The following is a 23,492-nucleotide window of genomic DNA, read 5'->3' on the forward strand; positions in this document are numbered from 1 at the left end:
TAGGGATAAAGAGAATGCAATGAGAAGAGGCAATAAAGAAGCACTTGTAGGGGTACATATTCAGGTTTTTTTTTTTGCAGCATCTGTTAGCCTCGAACATAAGTTAATCAGTGAGTGTGAGGATGTTATTTTTCCTGTTTTTGTCAGAATCATCACCACAATCCCTTTTTGCTGCTGTACAATCAGGCTTTGGACAAGGTCCATCAAACCTAAGAGGCTGCTCTGAAGTACAGGGATTCAAAGTTTGTTACAAAAAATAAAAGTATTACAAAGATGACAAACAGTGACGAATAAGGTTAAACATATCCTGTGATTATGATGTGGCACTAGAATTAGGAAAATAGCGATGTTCTGTCAACCACACATGCCCTTATGATGGAAAACACCTAAATAAAAACTTCAGAAGTATGAAGAGGTCAGTTCATGGCTAAAAGATCAGATTCCTGTAAGCAGACAGTCTTCATGTTGTGCTCAAACATGTTGTGTGTGTATAAACTGGCATGCGGTTGTCAGTCTTGCCTCAGAGATGAGGTGAGAACGAGGGATCGACAGCAGAAAGTCTCCCTTCACACGCGTCAATATCACTAGAGGAGGCAGACAGAAGGAAGCCTTCTTGTATCATCAGCACGGTCTCTCACTGCTAGTCTGACCTGCAGGTCTTCAAACTGCCCCACACCATACGCCTCCCAAGGGGTCAACCCAGTTTGGTTTCGTGGTCTTGTCTTTTGCTAATACAATTATTCAGACTCATCACTTAGTACTTGGTTGAAGACCCTTTGGCAGCAACGACAGCCTCAGGTCCACTTGTGAATGACGCTACAATCTTGGCACACTTTTCTTTTGTCTGGTTCTTCCATTCTTCTTCTTGTCAGAATTGTTTATGCTCAATGAGGTTGAACAGGCAGGGTCGGTGCACAGCCATTTCCAGGTCTTTTCAGAGTTGCTCTATTGGGTTCGGATCTGGACCAGGACTTGTTCTGAAGCCACACCTATGTTTTCTGAGTGCTATGCTTTGGGTCATGGTCTTGGTGAACTGTAAAACTCAATCCCAGCCTGAGATCCTGAGCACTTTGTAGAAGCTTTTTACTCAGGATAGCTTCCACGTCATAGAAAAACCTTCCCACAACATAATGCTGCCACCGCTGTGTCTGACCGAAGGGATGGTTTTAATAAGGTGACGGCAGTGCCCGATTTCCTGATCCCGAATAGTTTAATATTTCATCAGAACAGAGAACTTTGTTTCTCATGTTCTGTAAACTCTTCAGGTGCTTTTGGCATACTCCCAGCCGGCTCTCATGTGCCTTTTAGTAAGGAATGGCTTCTGTCTAATCACCCTACCAGACAGGCCTGAATGGTAGAGTGCTGCAGTGATGGTTCTCCTTCTGAACTGTAGGTCTCTCCCATCTCCACAAAGGAACTTAGGATGTAATTCATAGTGACCTTTAGGTTCTTGGTTACCTCTCTGACCAAGACCCTTCATCCCAAATTAGTCGGTTTGGTTCGAGATCTGAAAAAAATAATTGTTATTTCGAATATCTTTCATTTAAAAATGATGGAGGCTGGGGTATTTTTAATGCTCTGACATGCACAAAATACGATAAGACCTTAAACAGATAGGCGTGTGCCTTTCCAAATTACTGTATGTCTAATAAAGTCAGTTAGGCAGTAGACTCTAGTCAAGTTGTAGAAGCATCTTAAGTACCATTAATTACAGTAGGATGCACCAAAGCTCAACTGCAAGTGTCATAACAAAGGATCCGAATACTTACGTAAATGTAACATTTCAATCTTTAATTTAAATAAAATATATAAAAACTATAAGCATCTTCTTTTACATTGTCATTGTGGAGTGCTGTATGTAGAATGAAGGAAAAAAAGGAGAAAATTTTTGAATCCATTTGACGATAAGTGTGAAAATAAAATCTGGAAACCATAAAAGGGTCTGAAAACTTTGAAGACTTCTCGACACAGGTATCTTCTGCAACTGTTATCGATGGTAAATTAATTAAATTGTAGTTAAACATGGAAAAAAATACATTTTTATTATGTTTCTAAACACCTCATATGGTTGGATGGGGGATGAAGGTGGAACTTGTAAGATAGGAGGTTCCTAAAAACAAGGAGCGCAGGGTGTGTGCAATAGGATTGGCTTAAGGACTTGACTGCATCCAATCATTTGGACCAGTCAGTTTACTATGTACTTGTAAACTTTCAGGTGATGCTACAAGTCCTCTTGTCGTGGATGGCCCGTAATGTCATATCATCAGCCACACCTGGCCTTACTGTTGATCAGATACCCTTCTGCAATGTGGCCTGAAACAGAGGCTCTCAGCAGACAATGTGAATAAATCTCAAATGCCTGGTGTGTGTACAGTATGTGTATCTAAGTCTCATGTCCTTCACCTGTTCCAGCAGGTCGTCCACTTTCCTCTGCCAGCTCTCTCGTGCATTGCTCAGCTCCTGATCTTTGGATTGAGCTAGCTGTGTGAGAGCAGCCCTCTTGTCCTCGTCGTGGTCCTCCCGCAGCTCCTCCCGCAGCTTCTTACACTCCTGTCTACACAGACACACGAACACATGGACACAATTATATTAACACCCCCGGTATGCATTTACACGTTGACATGCAGCTTTGTTAAATTAAAAGACTACATCCTCTTTTACAACCTGAGGCCTGGAATATGGCCGTGCCATCAGGTAAGTAAATCTCCATGGATGTGATAACCTGGTCATTTAGAACATTCAGGTCGTCAGCTGACCCTATTTTATTGCCACATAATGTTGATGAGTCTAGACCTGAGCTACTGAAGCAACTCCAAATCATAACAATGACTTAAGGCTTGTACAGCGGGCACTATACAGTACATGATGAGTGCATCACTACATGTGCTTCCCTTCTTACCCTGACACGCCCATCGCTCTGGAATAGTGTCAATCTGGACTCATCAGACCACAAGTAGCTTTTCCATTGCTGCAAGGTTGATGGTTCAGCACTATTCTTCCATGTTTTTCCTAATGTGTTGTAGGATTCTTAACCCATTTTTAAGACTTTTAAAACTGTTAAGTAGTTTTCTTCGCTTGATGCGGCCTCACAAGTTGAACGAATTACATTTGAACAAATTACAAATTCCCATGTGGGGGTGCAGGAGAAATGAGTCGGCCTCACCGGTTTTAATGAATCAGTCCGGGAGCACAATGATAGAAAATGTCTGTACTGTAAAGCTGTCCTGATGGAGAATAATCCTAATTTAGTAAAATCCTCAACAAAACAGATTTCACAGTCCAATACAGTGGAAAACAGCTCCGAGACAGAATGGTGTCCGGGATTCCCCTCGCGAATTAAAGGCGCAGAGACAACACTGTTACATTTGACACGTGTGAGATTCATTTCCTTAGGCGCAGTTACAGTATTGCTGATTCGAATTTAAATCAAGTGTATTGGTCTGCTTTACATTTGATATTTGTGTCAAAGGCGTATAAGACTCACTTTGTCGACTTGAGAACAAATCTGACTTGTAAACGTGCTCTGGGAACGGAACTCGTTTGTAAGTCGAGGAGTAATCTCTTCTGTGAAAACCAATCCATTTTTTCCTTCCAATACTTCCAATATATTCACTTTAAAAACATTCATAAATATTAATAGAGTAAATTCCATTAGGAAATGAACAGACAGCTTAAGGAAGAAAGAACTTTTGTCAATTTCTTATCCATAACTGTGTATAATTTAACAGTAACAAATCACTGATGTATTCATGTACAGTAATTCTGTCAGCTTGTCTCATCCTGTCTCACCATCTGTAATAAAATGAGTGTACTTGATAATAGTCCTTTATCTGCATTTAGATCAATGTTCAGCTGCTGTTTCGAGCAGATGTTTCGTCTGTCGCTGGCTTAAAATGTGGAGTTCCAGTTATTACTGTACTGGTGTTTATCTCACAGCATTGCGATTACTATAGGCAAGGCATGTACTGTAGAACTGTGTGTGATGAGTATGCTTTTTGTATATATAGTAATTAATGTTTTGAAACATTATCGAAGATTAATGGAGTTCACAAGTTAAACGTTCTCTTTGATCCATTTTGAGCTACACCTGCACCTGCTACACCTTTAAAAACACACATTTCTGGGATTTATAGTGTCATCTACATATTATGGGATCTGATTTATCTAATTAAGTTCAGTTCCCTTATGACTAATTTCAAAGGGCAATACTGTGGATCTGCACAAGCTATTACTTAAATAAATACTGGGACAGACGGACTGATGAGAGATGAGAGACGAGAGAAATCATCACTACTGTGCATTTTTATTATAAAAGCCTCCCTGTGCGCCTACACTGTGGATCCTGAAGGTGATCATTAAAGGCTGGTAATGGACTCAGACATGCCTTGAGCCCTTTATAGCACTGCCACGTGACTACACGTTAAATAAACATCCCCGGGGAAAGTAACAGTCACGTGACTCGAAATCGAGACACACAAGGATTCTGGTTTTGTAATGCAGTCCGAAAGCTACTTCATGTCCGATTCAATCTCGGCGGACCATATCGGTTGTTTAGTGGTGTGAAATCGTCTTAATTGCTAGACGAGCGATAATGGTGGGTTCAAAGCGAGCACGGACACCTCATCGGAGTTCTGAAAGCACTGCAGCCGCGCTGTGTGGGTGTAGACGTGCCGACGAGGGAGGAAAGATGCTCATCAGAGAGATTTCTCTCAGGAATACGCTCAGTAAAACAAAAAGTCATTACGGTGGACTCCAGATCTTGCGCTCAGAACCTGGCAGGCTGTTTGTGTGCTACCTTAAAGCCACACGACATAGACATAATCCATTAACACAAAAGGATTCTGTTGTGCCTAGTGCATGGGAAAAACACTATGCTGTAAATATAGGGACCAGGACATGTCTTTGTTTAGAATATGTTGGCATGCAATGTAAACAAATGCAAGTGGATTTGTCTTATTCATCACCGCTACACATGATTAACATCATGGAATTTAATAAAATGCATGAATTTAAAATCTCACCAAGCTGAAGGCTTCCATTGTTTGCTATCTCACAATTCCTTGCACTTGCAATCTACTACAGATGACACACATGTTGGCATTAGATTTCATGGTTTAGCATCTAGTGCTGGGAAATTAAATCCATTATGCAATTGATTAAAAAAAAAAGGTCTATACAATATTTTGAATCTGTGAGTTTTTTTTATTTTATTTAGAATCAATTCACATTAATTCAACCAAGTAAATGCTTTAAAATCGATAAATTTCTAGCAAAAAATACAAAATGTTTGCATCTTCTGCAAATTACTTGTACATTTGTATAATAAGTGTAGAGTTGTACTTTGGGAAATATAACAGCTTGAGGCCAAACAGACAATAAGTATTAGTGTTGTTAAAGCAAATCGAACCAAAGAAATCATAATGGCCAAAAATCTACCCATGATTCACAACTCAAATGTAGACCTAACATCTTAGTTTTTTTTAGAGAGCTGAAAAAAAATAACGTCACTATGATTACCTATCACTTCATAATTTAAGGAGAAACAGATCATCTTCTGTCTAATCTTTAATAAGTGGAAGGAACTGTGACTTAAAGACTTCTCCACTTAACGGTGCTAACGTGACTAAACTGGCTGTCTAATTGTGTTCAATAATCTTGCTTTCAGTATTGACAAAAAAAGAAAAGAAAAAAGAACCGTTACTATCCAGCCCAGTGAAACATTACAGCCTGCACTCTTACAACGTTTAATCATTTCCTGTGCAAGCAAGATACAAGGAAAAGCAATAAATTAAAATGAAATGTATGTGTCTTCTAAGGAAGATGTGTCCCCTGCCCACTGAACATGCTACTTTAAAAAAAGCTAGTGCATATTTATGCTTTCTAATAAAGGTTCTGTTGAAGGTTTGCTTAAAATCCAATAAATCTAAGGATAGAGGAGTAGTGTGATGACGACAAATGACGATGACACCAACGTGAGATGAGGGATAGTGATCCCTATCTGTCTCTTATGCTTTTTTAGACAGGCGTCACTAGAAGGTGCGCATTTACATTATTAAACATCGACCGTATGAGCCAGTTCTCAATGACGCTACATTCATTAGTTATACATGAACTGTAGAATATGCAATCATACCCTGTAACGCTTATAACTGAGGAGATTAAGTTTCATGAGATAGCAGCATCATTGGCAACCAGAGTGATATACAGTAGCAGCAAATCTTTTTTTTTTTTATTTTTGGACTTTTTCCCGATTTTCTCCTTAATTTAGTCTTGCCCAAATCCTCCCCATCACTAGGGGGCTCCCACATTAAGGCTACTACTATCACTCAGTCTGGAGGGCGCAGACTATTCCGTGTTTCCTCCGAACCACGTGACGCCAGCCGACCATATCTTTTTAAACTGCTCGCTCACGCACTGTTGGGGTGGCGTAACACACTCGGAGGACAGCGCTATCCACTCCTTCTGCTTGCGTGAGCTCACAGACGCCCCTGATTGGCTGTAGAGCCATGATTAATGTGGGAGCACGACGTACCTCTCATCCCTCCCCTCTGAGAGAGCTCGGCCAATCAGCTCTCTCTAGACCTCCAGCTGCGAGAGGTTACAGCATCACCCGGGAACCGAACCAGCGATCTCCGGATGATAGTGCGAGCACTTTACCAGCAAAACTTCTTCTTTTTGACACACACTCAGCTGTAGTCTACTCCAACAAAAGGAAGTGGCGTCTACTATGCTTTATGAAAAAGGTACTCTGTATGTTTGGTCAAATTCCTATTAATGATTTAGAAAGGAAAATGTGACAATGTGGCTCACAACGCCAAAGTGAACAACCTTAGGGACTGTTATACCTATTCATCACAGGCAGGGGACATAAAAAGATCATTTGGACTAAAGGACAGGATTCGACCTGTGCATATTAAGACAAATTTATAGTGCAAAATCACAACTTGTGTAAAAGGTTTCTTATCAATCATGCTGTACTGTGGGATCTTAATTACCCTATTGTAGCACTGGATCACTGAGATTCGAAAGTTTATTCACCATGTGACATTACAGCCTGTAAGGCTTCGAAGCTCCCACATCTCAATCCCATGCGCTCTTCAGCTCATTAGCAGCGCGTCCTCTGAGCATTAACGAGCTTCCCCGCTGAAACTCTCGATGAAAAATGTACTACCTGAATTTCACACACACGTTATTACACTCGCATGAAGATCTCCCAAAAACCCTAGCGTTGTTGACATCTGTACGCTCCACAAACTCCACACTGACATTTCAACTTTAGCTCAGGATTGAAACCTGACAGCGCAATAAACTCAAAAAACTAGACCACTATGTTCAATTATTGTTCTTCAGACCCAGGAGGTTCCTTCAGAACCTTTTCACATTGCTCCAAAATATTATCGATTTATAAGACTGTGATTTATTAAAAGGTTTATAAATACAGAAACTTTCCCGTTGCAGTTACAGTACAAGCATCATGTCACTCGGGTGTAGTGGCTGCTGTGAACCGCACACGGCAGCTCATAAAAAGAAAAATAGTAACAGGCTAGAGTTTTAGACTCTTAAACACCCTGAGATATAGTAAATGTCATCCAGTGCAAGCAGGTTCCAGATCCATCGTGTTGTTCATTTGTAGATGCTTAAAGGAAACAAAAGTTCAGCAGACTGTGAATTTAAAAGTCACCAGAACTTTAAAATATATATAGTGTATTTACTTTAACTCTACTTCCAAACTGTACTGTAGAAATCAGACCTATTTTTAAAGGGGTCATACAGGCCTACATGCACTATTTTAAGCCGTTTGGACTGAACTGTGTGTTAGGAGAGTGCGTACACAACCACTCTACGATGATAAAGAGCCGCCCAGTGGTTTTCTTTTCATTTATTACAATAACATCCCCCTTCTGAAATCAGGCCAATCGCAAATGCCTTGCCGTGTGACGCCACACCACAAGAGGCCGCTCCTACACTAGTTGATTGACACTGGTGTTTTAGCAAAGACCCGCCCCGAGTGAGAAGAAGCTGTCGGCCATTGTTTTTCGCCGCTGGAGCAAAATGACGCCTAAGCGAGTGTTGTGTACAGTTGTTGGGTGTAATAGCGAACACAGCAGTCGTCATTCACTACCTAGGGTTGGTGACCTAGGGTACCTACCTAGGGTTAGGTATCTGAGCCACTGAGGACGCAGTGGCTGAATTTAGTTTTTAAAGCTAACGTCCCCGCCGATTTACCTAAATGCGTTCATGTTTGCGATAATAATTTTTCACCAGACTGCTTTATAAACGCGGGTCAATATAAAACAGGTTTTACTAGGAAGCTGCTCCTAAAAATCGGATCTGTACTAACGCTTCGTGTTCCTGCTTCATCTTCACCAGGCTCGGTGAGTGTGATTCCTTTTACTATGACTCTTTGCAGATCGCCTTTTCTAATAATCACGATGAATGCGGAGTGTAAGTTAACTTACACTCTCATAGAACATGGTTACGGCTTCTTCTCTATGTACATCCGTCTCTATATAATCCCTAATCGCCCGTTTATAATAAACAATGCATTAAGGTGATTTTCTAGTTGCAAACTGTGTACGTAGTCGGAAAACTATATTATGCTTACCTTTGTAACGTTAGATGGTTTATAACGATGTCTGTCGAAGATTAAGAAGTCATGTAAACACATCAGTAAACACATCAGTAAACACATCGCGTCCGTATCTCTCTCAGTAAGTTTCTCCGCTTTTCTTGTTGTTGCTCGCGGCAGCGCAACAGCCTGTTAATTCATGCACATGCAGTGATGAGAAAGACAAATCGAGTCGATGCATGTCCATTCTTTTAATTTCTGCGTTGTCAGGCGATATTACAAACTTCCGCGTAGGTTCCGTACTTAAATCAAACCAAAAACGACTCAAGAAAACAGGCTCAGGCTATATTTTCCAGCGTTTTCCAGTTTGGACTGCATTACCCACAAAGCATTGCCCACAACGCAGTGCTTTGTGGGTAATGCAGTCCAAACTGGAAAACGCATTACCAACAAAGCATTGCCCGCACTGGACTACACTTCCGTGGCTATACCCCACGTGTGTTGTGAAGACACGCCCCACAGAACTGGGAGGGGAGGGGGGCGGGCTCAGCAGAGGTCATGAGCATTTAAATTAGCATGTACTGAAACAGGTTGCTGAGAACAGAGCTAGTTTTTACCAGGTAAAAGTAGTGTTTTTTTACACAATCCTTTTGAATTTTAAATTAAAGTATAATACAAACTTTTCATTAGGACCCTAAAGATCATATTAAAATTTAATGAAAAATGGGATGTGTAGGACCTTTAATAGTGAATTTCCATAGACACAGTGTGATGGGACTAAACAGCTGCACGTTTATTAAAAAACCACTTAATAATGAGACTGATCAGAAAAAAAGGCGTCAGTTTGCTAAAAAGCATAAAGATTGGATTTTGGAGCAAAAGAAAAAAATGTCATGTGGTCAAGTGAATGTCCTGATGGAATTAGCGCACAGAGGATGGGTACATGGTGGTCATAAAAGGATGGACATGGTCAAAAACAATGCTCAGGAAGCCCGTGGCATTTAAACGATGCCCAATTGGCACTAGGGGGCCTAAAGTGTGCCAAGAAAACATCCCCCACACCATTACACCACCACCACCAGCCTGCACAGTGGTAACAAGGCATGATGGATCCATGTTCTCATTTTGTTTAAGCCAAATTCTGACTCTACCATTTAAATGTCTCAACAGAAATCGAGACTCATCAGACCAGGCAACATTTTTCCAGTCTTCAACTGTCCAATTTTGGTGAGCTCGTGCAAATTGTAGCCTCTTTTTCCTATTTGTAGTGGAGATGAGTGGTACCCGGTGAGGTCTTCTGCTGTTGTAGCCCATCCGCCTTAAGGTTGTGCGTGTTGTGGCTTCACTGATGCTTTGCTGCATACCTCGGTTGTAACGAGTGGTTATTTCAGTCAAAGTTGCTCTTCTATCAGCTTGAATCAGTCGGCCCATTCTCCTCTGACCTCTAGCATCAACAAGGCATTTTCGCCCACAGGACTGCCGCATACTGGATGTTTTTCCCTTTTCACACCATTCTTTGTAAACCCTAGAAATGGTTGTGCGTGAAAATCCCAGTAACTGAGCAGATTGTGAAATACTCAGACCGGCCCGTCTGGCACCAACAACCATGCCACGCTTAAAATAGCTTTAATCACCTTTCTTTCCCATTCTGACATTCAGTTTGGAGTTCAGGAGATTGTCTTGACCAGGACCACACCCCTAAATGCATTGAAGCAACTGCCATGTGATTGGTTGATTAGATAATTGCATTAATGAGAAATTGAACAGGTATTCCTAATAATCCTTTAGGTGAGTGTATATCTTTATTTTGAACAAATTGTTAATAAACAAATAAAGGTTTACTTTTTAACATTTATAGTTAGATCGTTATAGTTAGCTGTATAGTCTGTATGCAGGAACATCAATAATAGTTCCTTTTATCTTTTACCTTATATCTGTAAATTAGTCATTCGAACTTATTTTTTTGTCTCTTTCCCTTTTAAAAAAAACTTGATAATTTTACAGACAAACTGAAAAAGCACTAATGCTGTACACTCCGTAAAGTGTTTCTGTGTCAGGAAATCTGGCAAAAACACCAAGACTCTTGGCTCCTTGTGTACATTTTTAATAAATTGAAATTTCAAAAAAATCTTCTAATTAAAAAAAAGAGAAACTTTACCCCATAATTAATGGCATCATTTTGTTTGATTAATAATAACACATTTTAAAAAGACTGCTTATTATTAGCCTTCAGTTCTCTGTAGTGTTCTCTGTACATGTCCCTGTTACTATAGCAACAATAACACATTAGAACAGGCGCATTAATATAAACCTGTGGATCGAGTTGAGGCCGGATCTACTGCCCGAGCTGCTGTTATACACAAATAAAACACACCTTCTGACCAATCAGATCAGAGGACTGACCCACGCCTCAATCAATTCCTGCATCAAACCGAACAAATCACATCTACGGGTGTAAACTGAGGACACAGAGGCTGGGATTAGGAAGCATTTTAACTACAGGTAGGTTCTGTATGTTACATGAATACAAAGAGACACATACACATACAAATACAAATATAAATCAGTTCAGCGCAAGAGCTGTTATATAACTCTAACTCCAGCATGATGTGCAACTGCCACACACACACATCCACATGTAAACATACACCCACCTACCTGAGTGTTTCGGTCCATTTCAGCTCCAGCTCCAGAGCCATTTTGTCCATTTTGAGCTTCTCATCCTCTTTAGTGGAGATGAGTTTGGCATCGTGTTGCTGCTTCTGAGTTTCCATCTCTCCCTGTTGAGAGCAATACAGAGTGAAGCAGCCGAACCACACACACACACACACACACACACACACACACACACACACACAGACAAAGCTCAACTATATAAACCTTGCTTACAAATATCAATCAACATACACACACACACACAGACATTAACACACTCTCATACTAACACACACTTGCATACAGTACTAACACACGCTCACTCGCATGCTAACACACAGATGCTCAGAGATGCACACACAGATGCAGATACACACACACACACACACACACACACACACACACACACATACACACACAGACACACACACACACACACACACACACGGAGGTCAGAGCATGTCCTGCCGGTCAACAGAATGAAAAGTTTGGGTGTCAGAGTCTTGCTCTAATGAAGTGTCAGTATCGCTGCTCCTCACCGGCACCCAAAATGCTAAGATTCATAATTCATCACAGCACCTGTCACACGTCGCACTCCACTGATCTCATTACAGGTGTCATGAGCATCACTATTCATGGGGAAATGAGGACATGACTGACACCTGGACTAGACTACAGAGAAGATATTAACACACCCCACTCCTTAACCCGGGCCGTGAGGGACAGTGCCCCACTTCCTCTGTGCTGGGGAGGGTCTAGAAATCCTGGAAACCAATTTAACCTCTTGTATGATAAAACCATACTCACCCACCCACTCACCCACTCACTCCCTCCTATACCGCTTTATCCTGTACTCAGGGTCACGGGGACCTGAAGCCTGTCCCAGGAGGCTTAGGGCACGAGGCGGGGTACACCCTGGACAGGGTGCCAATCCATCGCAGGGCACAAACTCATTCACACACTACGAGCAATTTGGGAACGCCAATTAGCCTAACCTGCATATTTTGGGACTGTGGGAGGAAACCGGAGTACCAGGAGGAAACCCACCAAGCACGGGGGAGAACATGCAAACTCCATGCACACAGAAAGGGGAATCGAACCTGGCTGGGAATTGAACCCGCACCCTGGAGGTGCAAGGCGACAGTGCTTTTTACACACACACACACACACACGTCCTCGAGCTAGCTCGATAGCTCACTGCTAGCTCACGGTTGTAAGTGGTAGATGAGAATTTTCTATTTAAATTTGCGTCACAATATACATAACTTCTTTATGTGATCACTGCTGCTAAACATGGACAAAATCTCTTTTAAAAAAACTTTAAGTACTGTGCAAAAGTCTTAGGCACCAGATTATATGCTGTACCAATTTAGTTATATATGTTTATCATGTCTGCATAATTATGTACAAAATCTTTCAGTATTTCCATATTTACCTTAAAAATTAATGAATAAATAACATTACAGGATAATATATGCATGGCTGTAAAGAAAAAAATATATAGTACAAGACAGAGCAGTTTTCAGATTAAAAACAAAAAATCTAATGTACGTTCCTGGGATTTGCATATAAATAGAAAGTAGCGAGTGAGACAAAGTTACCAGAAGAACTCATATTCTCCAGCACACTCAGTAAAACCTAACAGCTGTTTTATTTATAGTACTGTGCTAAAGTCTTGGGCACATACTGTATAGTGCGGCAAAAAAGTATTGAGTCAGCCACCAATTGTGCAAGTTCTCTCAACTATGAGAGACAAAATAATAAAAACAAAAATCCAGAAAATAACACCGTAGGATTTTTAAAGAATTTATTTGCATATTATGGTGAAAAATAAGTATTTGGTCTCCTACAAATAAGCAAGATTTCTGGCTCCCACAGACCTGTAACTTCTTCTTCAAGAGACTCCTCTGTCCTCCACACGCTACCTGTATTAATGGCATCTGTTATCAGTATAAAAGACACCTGTCCACAACCTCAAACAGTCAGACTCCAAACTCCACTATGGCCAAGACCAAAGAGCTGTTAAAGGACAGCTTAAAAAGGTGTTTCTCTCACTTTCTTAAGTGGGAGAACTTGCACTAATGGTGGCTGACTAAATCCTTTTTTGCTCCACTGTACAAAAATATGGGATAAGCAAAAGATGCTTTTAAAAACATTTCTGCATAAAAGAAACTTTTAAAAAGATATTTGGAGTAAAAACTCATTGGTTAAAATCAGGAGATTTCGACACAGATTTGTGCAGTTTTTTAAGGAAACAGTTGTTAGGTTTTACTGAGCGTGCTGGAGAATAGGAGTTCTTCTGGTAACTTTGTCTCACTCGCTTTTTTTTATTTTTATGCAAATCCCAGAAGCGTACATTAGATTTACATTAGAGTACATTAGAGTCGTGTACTGTATTTTTTTCCTTTTACAGTATAGCCATGCATATATCCTCCTGTAATGTTATTTATTTATTATTTTTTAAGGTTTTTTTTTAATTATATATGGAAATACTGAATGATTTTGAACATAATTGTGCAGACAGGATAAACATACACAACAAAATTGGTACAGCATATAATATGGTGCCATCCTATTTGTGTGATTTTCCCAGAAAGCTTTTTTGACACACACCATTATTAAAGGTTTACACCGATCAGAAAATAATTTTTTAATCAGAAACAGATGTGTGATGTAAACCTCAACCATTAGCCGTGTAAACACTTGATCTGTTTGTTTCTCTCGTTGGAATAAATCCATTTCCTTTTGCACATGTTCGGCCCACGTGAGGGTAACGTCAGGTGTTTTGAAGAGTTTCCAAGAATAATCTATTCCTGATCGGTAAACTCCGTGAGAACAACTCTCTCCCACCTGTGTTCATCCACTGAGCCTCTGGCTGATGACTGGGCCGCTGGCTGGCTCACAATTTCACACGCGGTAAAGCATCTAACCACTCACAGATGGGAATTAATTCTTGTAACAGATCCTAACACAGGAGGTGGGAATTATTGGAAAAGATGGGAAGCATAACCTAGTTGTAAAAGTTGGAGGAAATAAAACATATTATTATTCTGCTACATATCCAACAGATTAAATGCTTCACAGTGAGAGAAACCAGTTTGCACGAGTCAGATTAAATGCTTTCTGCACCTCTTATCTGATCAGCGTCCATGTGAAAAAAACATACAAGCTTTTTTTTTTCGTTTACCATATACTTAAATCAGCCAAGCAGCTGGTCAATTTAGTGGTTGCCTATATTACCCACAATGCAGTCTGATTAGCTGCTGATACTGCTGTAGAGGCATTAAGGCCTCACTTTCGCCATCTCAACAAAAGAGTGATAGAGCAGCATTTGGGTCCCTCGAATCCCATCGAACCAGATTCCAAGGCTCTGCACACTTACAGTAGGTGCGTGAGAAAGGTTCTGACCTGAAGTGCTGCGAGGAGATTGGTGGTCTCCCTCAGCCTGGCCCGTGTGGCATCCAGCTCTTCCAGCAGCTTCTCCTGAGCCTCCTTCAGGCTGGAGATGTGTCCCTTAGCCGAGCACAGACCCTGCTCCCCTTCCTTCACCATCTCCTGAAGTTGGCTCATCTAGTGAAAAACAAGTGTGTGAGAGAGAGACAGAGAGAGAAGATCCACGTTATAGTCGAATGCAAAAGTTTTCGCACCCGTAGGTCTGAATAAGCCAGACCACAAAGTGTTAAGTTTAATATATGGTTCTTTATCATCTTAAAGCACAACAATAGTCTAATTGTATACCGTGATGTATAAATAAGTGCAGTATACACATTTGTTTTTGCTATTGCATATACATTCAGTGCATATATTCATTCTTTCTCTACACAGGTGGCACCAGTATCACAATGGCATCTGAGAAGGAGGAAGTTTAGTGTCTATTATGGTTTCATGAACGAAAAAAAATCAACAGCGAAGGTTCTGAAATAAGTTTTGACGAGATCAGCCAGATATTTAGAGTATGAAAGGTCAGAATAAAAAGTTTAAAGAGACTGGCTGTATTGAAATGTACAGTTTCAATACATGTTTTATGAGCAAAAAATGGAGCACATGTTCAAGTTCAAAACTAACAGAAAAAAAACTTTTGTTTTAACATTTAATTAACAATTAATGTGTTTGTATCTAGCATAGGTTTTGTGTACTAAGAAAAGTCTATGCTTACATAGAAAATTGTGATTTTAACAAGAAAAAAGACACAAAGATATAACCAAAAGAACTTAAGAAGGACTTAAAGAATGTCCTAACCTCCGGACTTGAATCCCAATTAGAGTTAATGGAGGCGCTGAGAAAATGTGAACCCATACTGTAAATAGGACCCCTGTTAACCTTAAGGAATTGACAATGATTCTCCAAGTGGAATGAAACGAAGCAGAACGGTAACGCTGCAAAGAGCTCACACTCACGCTTTCTGACTGTCGATTTGATGGAATTTCACCTCTGGCATTTTCGATTTTCGATTTAATTCATCCACGCTAATGTCTATTGTCTGATTCATCTCAAGCAGCTACAGCAAATTTCTTACAGGCTTTGACATATTAAAAACGTATTTAATAAACATTGACATGTTGTGTAATTTATGTTGCTGATTGTTTAAATGTCATATCTCATTGAATGCAACACCCTAGTGAAAGAAAATACACTTCAGTGTAGCTAATATGTAAAAAGTATACTAACATCATGCTTTTATCAATGTTTGAACATACCAACTTTTAAACATACTTTAAAGTAAATTGTACTATAGTACACGCTCTAGAAATATGGAATAGAATACAGTATATTTAGCAGTATAGAAGATTGTGTGTATTCGCCAGAAGTGTAACAGCATGCTGCTGCTGAAACAAGAATATATGCACGATATATTATGTATAAGTGTAATCCAGTACAAATTACTGTAATGTACTTATAATACATTAAAGTTACTGTATTTTATATTTATTAGTCACTGGGTACAGTATGTTGTTAGTACATATACAGCCACATACTTTACTGTAAGTGACCGAGTACACTTTATATACTTAAAATTGCGATTTTTTAATACTTTAATTACAACTTAAATATATCAAGTAAAACATTTGTTGTTCCAAAATAGCAAACTTTAAATATACTAATCATTAGTCTGGCTGCAAGCACTATGTATGCAATACATACTATATAAAATACTTAAGGCATTATATACCCCAAACTACTTCACACTCAAGAAACTGTGCCGGATGTAAACCTCTGCACTCAACAGCATGGTGTCACTTTAATGTCATTAGCCTTGCAGGTGCCTTAAACCCTGCCGCACTATTTCTATCAGGCTGTTATAATGAAAAGCAGGGAGGAACGGTGACACAATAGTGTTTAATGGGGACCTAGAGAACAATGAGGACTTGATGCCAAAGAGGAGTCCTTGGCCAGCAGCGATGGTGGGACTTCGCTCCACATGCGGCCAGCTCTGAGAGCAGAGAACCCATTAAAACAGCAAGAGTAATGAGACGCAAAACACACAGCGCTGGAATTAATCACTCTGAAACGGGCCCAGCTCGTCCGCCCACAAGAGAGCTCAAGATCTACAGATCCCGGTTGTGAGCGCAGGGCCTCGGAGAAACGTGTATGAAACCAGGAACACATTCATTTTAAGTGTTTTACTGTGAATCAACTGCAGGATTTTTTCAAAAAAAATTATTTTATAACTGGACGTGTAAAAATTGTAAAATTGTACTTGTAACCCTCCTTGTGTAAATAAATAAAGAAGAGTCCCGCTACATAAATACTCCATGTTAACCGAGCAGTTCATCTGGGCCGTGTTTTAAAGGCACTGATACCACGGCTCTGTTGAATTCTCAAATCTGATTGAACAGAACATATTGAGCAACTTTAACGTTAATTGGTTATTTGACGTTATTAACTCCTCTTTACTAAGCGTGCACACTGGAGACAAATTCAAGTGTACAGTATATTTTGTGCAAAGAATACACAGGAAGGAGTCTCCAGTGTGTGCACCTTGTAATGGTGAGTTTTCCACAACAGGAACATTTTCAAGATGGATGATTTTGCACTTTTGTGTTGTTGTTGTCTGCATGAGAAAGTGTTCTATGAAACACTTTCTCATGTTACTGAAAGTGAAATATAATTCAGCGTTCCATGCTAAGTACTAATTTCCGGGAGTAATTATGTCATTTTCGACACCAGTGTGTCCGACAGGTGATGCTAGACAGCTAACTCGGGGGAGTAACTTATCTTATCTTACTCAAACAACAAACTACTGTACGTGGCCAATGTTTTAAATTTAACAAACACAAATATCTGTATGTTCTTTATTCTAAAGCTAATATGTGTACAGTATATACAGTAGTAACAGATTTGACTTTCTTTACCTCTGATGCAGCCTTGTTCATTTAACATCATTCTGTAAAAATTGGGTAAAAACTTAAATTTGGGAATAATACCCCTTTTTGACTTTTTGTGGTAGTCGATCAAACAGTGTGGAATTTTTACTTCTTTCAGTTCACACTGGGGTTTATACTGTTCTGAAATAAGCGCAAATTAACTCCATGCCTAAATCATCACACACTCCATTTAACCCACGCTGAATTATTTAGTATCTCAAACAGACTTCATCATGGACTGAAAAGTCTGAAGTCCACGCTCCAAGTCAAAACTTGACATACACTGATTTGTCTTCTGTTACAGCATCAGATAAAAAAACAACAACTAAGGAATTGTTAACTAGAACAAGAAGAAACACATAGTCAGTATTTGAGTGCTTTAAATACATTTTTCTAACAAATTGATTTCAATATATTTTTTTTTTCAGATTTGTTCCATAATGTTCTAAATCAAGCCACTAGGGTTGGGCACAAATGATCCTAATGAGCCAGATATTTTCAGCTGGTTGGCTCCAGAGTAAAACTAAAGAAGCAAATTAATAAAATAAAAATGACCCAGCTTATTGACTTCACTGCACTGCAGGGTAAAAAAAGTAAAAAAAAAAAAAAAAAAAAAAAAAAGTCATTTTCTGCGCCGTTTGCATTTTCACAAAGTCCAAGAGAACAGTGCCAGAGCAGCTTTTGACATATTTAAAAAATAAGAAAACTGAAGGTATGATACATACACACAACTCTCAGCGAAGACATGATGGAAACAAAGGATTCAGTTCAACAGAGATTTTTTAAATGACTAACAGCTTTAATGAGGATAAAAGACGCGTTCTTTACACAATTTGTGTAATTTCATTCTCAATATAAAGAAGAGGTTTTGTTTTTTCATTAGACTTTGTGGCTCCACCTACTGTACATGCTTGAGTGCAAAGGGTCAAAATAGATTTTTAAATGCCATAATACTTATTTAATGGTTAATGAGTAATTTATACTCCCCAGATGAAAGCTATGGAAAGGAAAAATGCAACCGTTTTACAACCGTTCGATTCTCAGGCCATGAGTTTGGTATTAACATTGCACTTAAGTTGTTTGTGCAACACCGTGCTATACTTAATTCGTGTTCCGGCGTTATTTCAACTTAGTAATTCTAGCTTTAAAAAATGTATATAAAATATCATAACGATTTTTAAAAAATAGAATATAATAATAATAATAATAATAATAACAATAACAACAACAACAACAACAACAACATTGCCACGCTCAATAATATTGCCAAATTAACATCACCACAACATTCTGACAACCAAAAATTCCTACTGGGGACATTGCATTACCTTCAATTTTGTTTTTAAAAATCTTTTAGCAGGATGTTTTTTTTATTAACATTTGAAGGGAGGTAGGAGGATTAGAAATGCTTTAATTGTTCAGGTTAATATTACATGACAGACAGATGAGGAAACCTGTGGTGAGCATCAAAAGCAATGAGTTTTCTATAAGGCTGTACAACAAATCATATTAAAACCATGCTCTCTATGCATGTCTCAGACCGATTTAATTCGGGAGCCGTGCCGATTCATACAACAGAGCGCCAGCGTCCTGCGTGTTCACTGTAACCAATAGTCATATACTGTACATGAAGCTTTCAAGAGTCTAATAAGAAGGGAATAACAATATTACATAACCATCACAGCCATACAATATGTCCTTGTTGAACATAGCATTTCAGATTAATTCTCTGAACGTCCACTTTCAGGCTTTCCTCTAGACTGTGAATCATGGCTGAGAGGAACTGTGGTCAGCCACTACTGTTGAGGTGTCATAGAGGTTCCAGTTTCATTTTTTCCGAAATGGGTTGATGTCAAGGTTCTGTACAGGACGCTACACACCTTATCTTCGTGGATCTGGTTTTGTGCTGCCCAGGGGTATTGTCATGCTGGAGCAGTTTGAGGAAGACCCATATATTGGTGAGATGCCCAGGTGTCCACATACTTTTGCCAGTACAGTATACATACTCACTATTAATCGATATTCTAAACGTATGTATGGATTCAAATCCCTCCAGTTACGTTCATCAAGACGCTGAATGACTCAGCAGTATTTCTTACACAACAGCAAGAACTTCATACAGTACACACACAGTACATCCTGTTCTTCCTGATAAATCTCCTTAGAGAATCTCTCTTTATAAATAATAATAATAATAATACTTGTGCAGTGCTACAGTTAAGCTCCCTAAGTGATCCTCATACACACCAAGCTTAGACTTCACATGAAGGTGAGAAAAGACTCAGAGAAAAGACCTGGAGATGCTCTTACCTCACTGTTGGCCTTGTTCAGCTTGGTGGTGAGCTCCTCTCTCAGGCTGTCCAGCTGCTCCCGCAGACGCTTCTTCTGCTCCTCCAGGAAACTGCGCTCCTTCTCGAATTGCTGCTCCATCTCCTGATGAGAGAAATGGCACAGTGTGATGAGAACATGGCCTGAACAGTACATACAGCAAGTACACTCACCAGTCTACCCGACTGAATAAAGGCAAAACCTCCTACGGATGACGAGGATGAAGAACATCGAGGCTTATAAATATCACTGAGCACTACAGTACATAACACGACTGACAAAATATTAACCACTGGTTTGTCAGAGTCCAATTTCCACATAACTTCACTTCATTAGGATATATTTTTATAGAATCTTTCTATTAAATGAAGCGTGCGCTGTTCACGGCTGCGTCTTTTAACGACAATGGTGAGTCAAAAATTATCCGCACTCCGGCTACTGTCTCCCCAGTGTGTGAATGTGTTACAGTACATCAATTCATTTGTAACTACGCTGTGATTTACTGTACACGAAAGAAGATTACCATGTGGTAATTTATTCATTTATTTATTTTTCGTGGTCTGGAACAACTCACGGAAGAGCGTAAAACTGAAGCGTTAAGATATCCGCAATCAAAATTTGATACTCCAAGGATGGTGAAAGTCTCTGAGTGATGCGGTGGTAAAGTGCTCGTCCTATCATCCGGAGATCGCGAGTTCGATGCCCAGGTGATGCTGTAGCCTCTCGCAGCCGGAGGTCTAGAAAGAGCTGATTAGTCGAGCTATCTCAGAGGGGAGGCACCTAGTGCTTTTACATTAATCATGGCTCTACAGCCAATCAGAAGTGTCTGTGAGCTCACGCTAGCGGAAGGAGCGGATAGCGCTGTTCTCTGTTGTCCCCCAACGGTGCGTGAGCAAGCAGTTCGAAAAGATGTGGTCGGAGGTTCGGAGTCTTCGGCCCTCCCGACTGAGTGGTTGTAGCAGCTTAATGTGGGAGCCCCCTAGTGACGGGGAGGAACTGGGCACGACTAAATTAAGGAGAAAAACGGGGAAAAAAAATCTCCCTCCAAAAAATAAATAAACTAAAATTAATCATTGCTTACAGTTTTCTGGGATTCTCAAGGGGCAGGATTGGAACATTATCAGGAAAAAGGTGCTCATTACAGTGAGACGCTTATTAAAGAGCTAAAGCCTAAACTTCAGATTAAACGCAGAGGACTGATATCCAAGTGCGCTGTGATCTCGCATGACGATGCACGTCTGCACACTTCTGCCACATTATTTTTTTTGCCGTGTTAAACCATCTTTCTTATGGTCCTGAATTTCTCCTCCACAGACTTTCACCTGTTCGGTCCCCTGTACTGTACGCAGCCCTACATGGACGAAGATTCACTTCTGATGAAGAACTGAAGACAGCGGTGCATTCATGGCTCGCAGCTCAGCCGTAAACATTTGTAAATGAGGGAATACGGAAGCTTGTTGACAGATGTATAAAGTGTATTGAAAAGCAAGGAGATCATGTTGAAAAATGATGTACAGTATTCGTCTTTTCTAAAAGTTAATTAAATTAAATTCTACAGCCAGAGCACGGATAATTTCTCGACTCATTCTCTCTAGATTATTATATGTAGAGCTGCATCTGATGAGAAGGTTAAACACCTTTCAGTACAATATTAGAAAGAAGAGAAAGACAAATGATGGACATTCTGTGAAATATTCGCATGGAGGACTATTATTACCCGTCACCCACGAGGATATTTTTGTGGCTTGATGACGGTATGAATGTCGCGCACGTCACCAAGGCTGAGTCGAATTTGAAAGCCAAAAAAGAAAGGGGCAGAGCAAAGTGTCACGCCGGGGCCGTCTGCTGCGATGAGAGGCGGCGTTATAAACTCCGAGCTGCGGCTCAGTTATGGATTGATGAATGCGGTGTAAACCCGAATCACCTGTGTAATTATAGTAAATGCTAATCTGGGTACGGAAGCGTAGTCGTAATTCATAATTACACTCATTATAAAAAGAGACAAATATTGCAAATGACAGGCTTTCATTCAGATCTGCATGCCGCTCTAAGTGTTCGGTTGCCACACCGAGTGTCAGGATGATCGATCGGAAAATGCGCTGAAGTGCTGTTTAATGAGGCTGGTGGCACTCGCGGTGCACTGCTGCCTTCGAAACTGTGCTCCATGTTAAGCTCTAGGGAATGATCACACAACTTTATCACATCCGCAACCTCTGAGATCTTTCAACAACTAAAAAAAATGAACGTTCAGTGCTTTGTGTAACGCGTCCTATGCATGCAGATAATTCTTATAAGCATTTATAATTAACAAGGGCTTCTCTATTTAAACTATTTAAAACTGAAAAAAAAAAAAAACTGATTGTGCATAATTTACCAAACCCAAACTTTTAAGCATGACCTCTTGAATGATTCATAGGTGATTGGATTTGCTCATTTTAATTTCCGCAAAAAACAGTAGATATCAAGACCAACTTGACTATTTCTTTAACAAGTACATACAGGTCTCAGAGCTCCCATAAAGCGTGTGAGTGTTATTGCTCCAGCTGAATAGGGGCAGATTGAGCTCAGTGGGTAAGATGTTGGAATACTGATTAAAAGGTCACAGGTTCAAACATCAAAGCTGCTACTTTTGGGCCCTTGAGCAAGGCCTCAACCCATACCTGCTCAAATGTATAATGAAATAAATGTAAGTCACTTTGGCCAAATGCCATAAATGAGAAGTGAAGTATCCCCCAGATAATGCATTTTTAGTACCACAAACTCCTTCTGTTTCACTCCTCTTGTGACGATGTCCATGTACGAGTGGGAGTCAAACATTATCCGTACTCTATAGCTGTAGAATTAAATGAAATTAACTTTAAGAAAGGACAAATATCCAAATTCTGCGATGGAGTGGCACCCTGTCCAGGGTGTTCCCCGCCTCGTGCCCTAAGTCTCCTGGGATAGGCTCCAGGCCCCAAGCGACCCTGAACATAGGATAAAGAAGTATAGACGATAAGTGAGCGAGTAGGTGAAATATCCAAATTAATTAAAAATAAAATTCTTCAACACCATCTTTCATACTCCATCATTAAAATTGTTTAGGGCTGAGTTGTGAGCCACGAAGCACCACTGTCTTCACTTCTTCATCAGAAGTGAATCTTTGTCTTCGTAAGGCTGCTTTCAGGGGGACCAAACCCCTTCAAAAAACTAAGTTTTTGCAGATTGTCAAGAGTGAGGGAAGAAGTGTGCAGACTTGCATCATTATGCAAGATAAGAATGTCCTTGGATAGCAGTAATGAGAGCACTGTTGATTCTTTTATATACTGGCGCAGAAAACGGTAAGCGTTGAATTTTCCATCATTGATGGTTGACTTCCGCTTGGTGGGCGATTGAGGATGTCTCCATTCCATACTCTGCCGTTTACTCCCAGGCTCGTAGTGATAAATCCGTTTCTCATCACTAGTAATGATTCTTGTTTTTCAGAAATCCAAACGCTTCTGTTCATGCTCTTCCGCGAATTGTTTGGGCACCAGGTACTCCCTCCGACCACAAAAAAACGGATCACTGCACGCTTCTCTTCTTTTTTTTTTTTT

At 40.0% G+C, this 23,492-nt stretch overlaps 1 protein-coding gene across 3 annotated transcripts in view; it reads right to left on the reverse strand.

Annotated features, from left to right (window-relative positions):
- Window positions 1-23,492, reverse strand: part of fam184ab (family with sequence similarity 184 member Ab) — a 143,000-nt gene that overhangs the window by 44,513 nt on the left and 74,995 nt on the right. For all 3 annotated transcript variants that reach the window (XR_008356585.1, XM_053489086.1, XM_053489087.1), the window contains 4 exons: window positions 19,900-20,022; window positions 14,633-14,794; window positions 11,228-11,349; window positions 2,404-2,554 (listed from right to left, as the gene is read on the reverse strand). Coding sequence is in view for 2 of the 3 variants with exons in the window: in XM_053489086.1 (XP_053345061.1) it covers window positions 2,404-2,554; window positions 11,228-11,349; window positions 14,633-14,794; window positions 19,900-20,022 (558 nt within the window). In the remaining variant the exon portion in view is untranslated. The remainder of the gene's footprint in view (window positions 1-2,403; window positions 2,555-11,227; window positions 11,350-14,632; window positions 14,795-19,899; window positions 20,023-23,492) is intronic.

Source organism: Clarias gariepinus, chromosome 27, assembly GCF_024256425.1.
Source record: "Clarias gariepinus isolate MV-2021 ecotype Netherlands chromosome 27, CGAR_prim_01v2, whole genome shotgun sequence".
In the NCBI taxonomy this organism is placed as follows: domain Eukaryota; kingdom Metazoa; phylum Chordata; class Actinopteri; order Siluriformes; family Clariidae; genus Clarias; species Clarias gariepinus.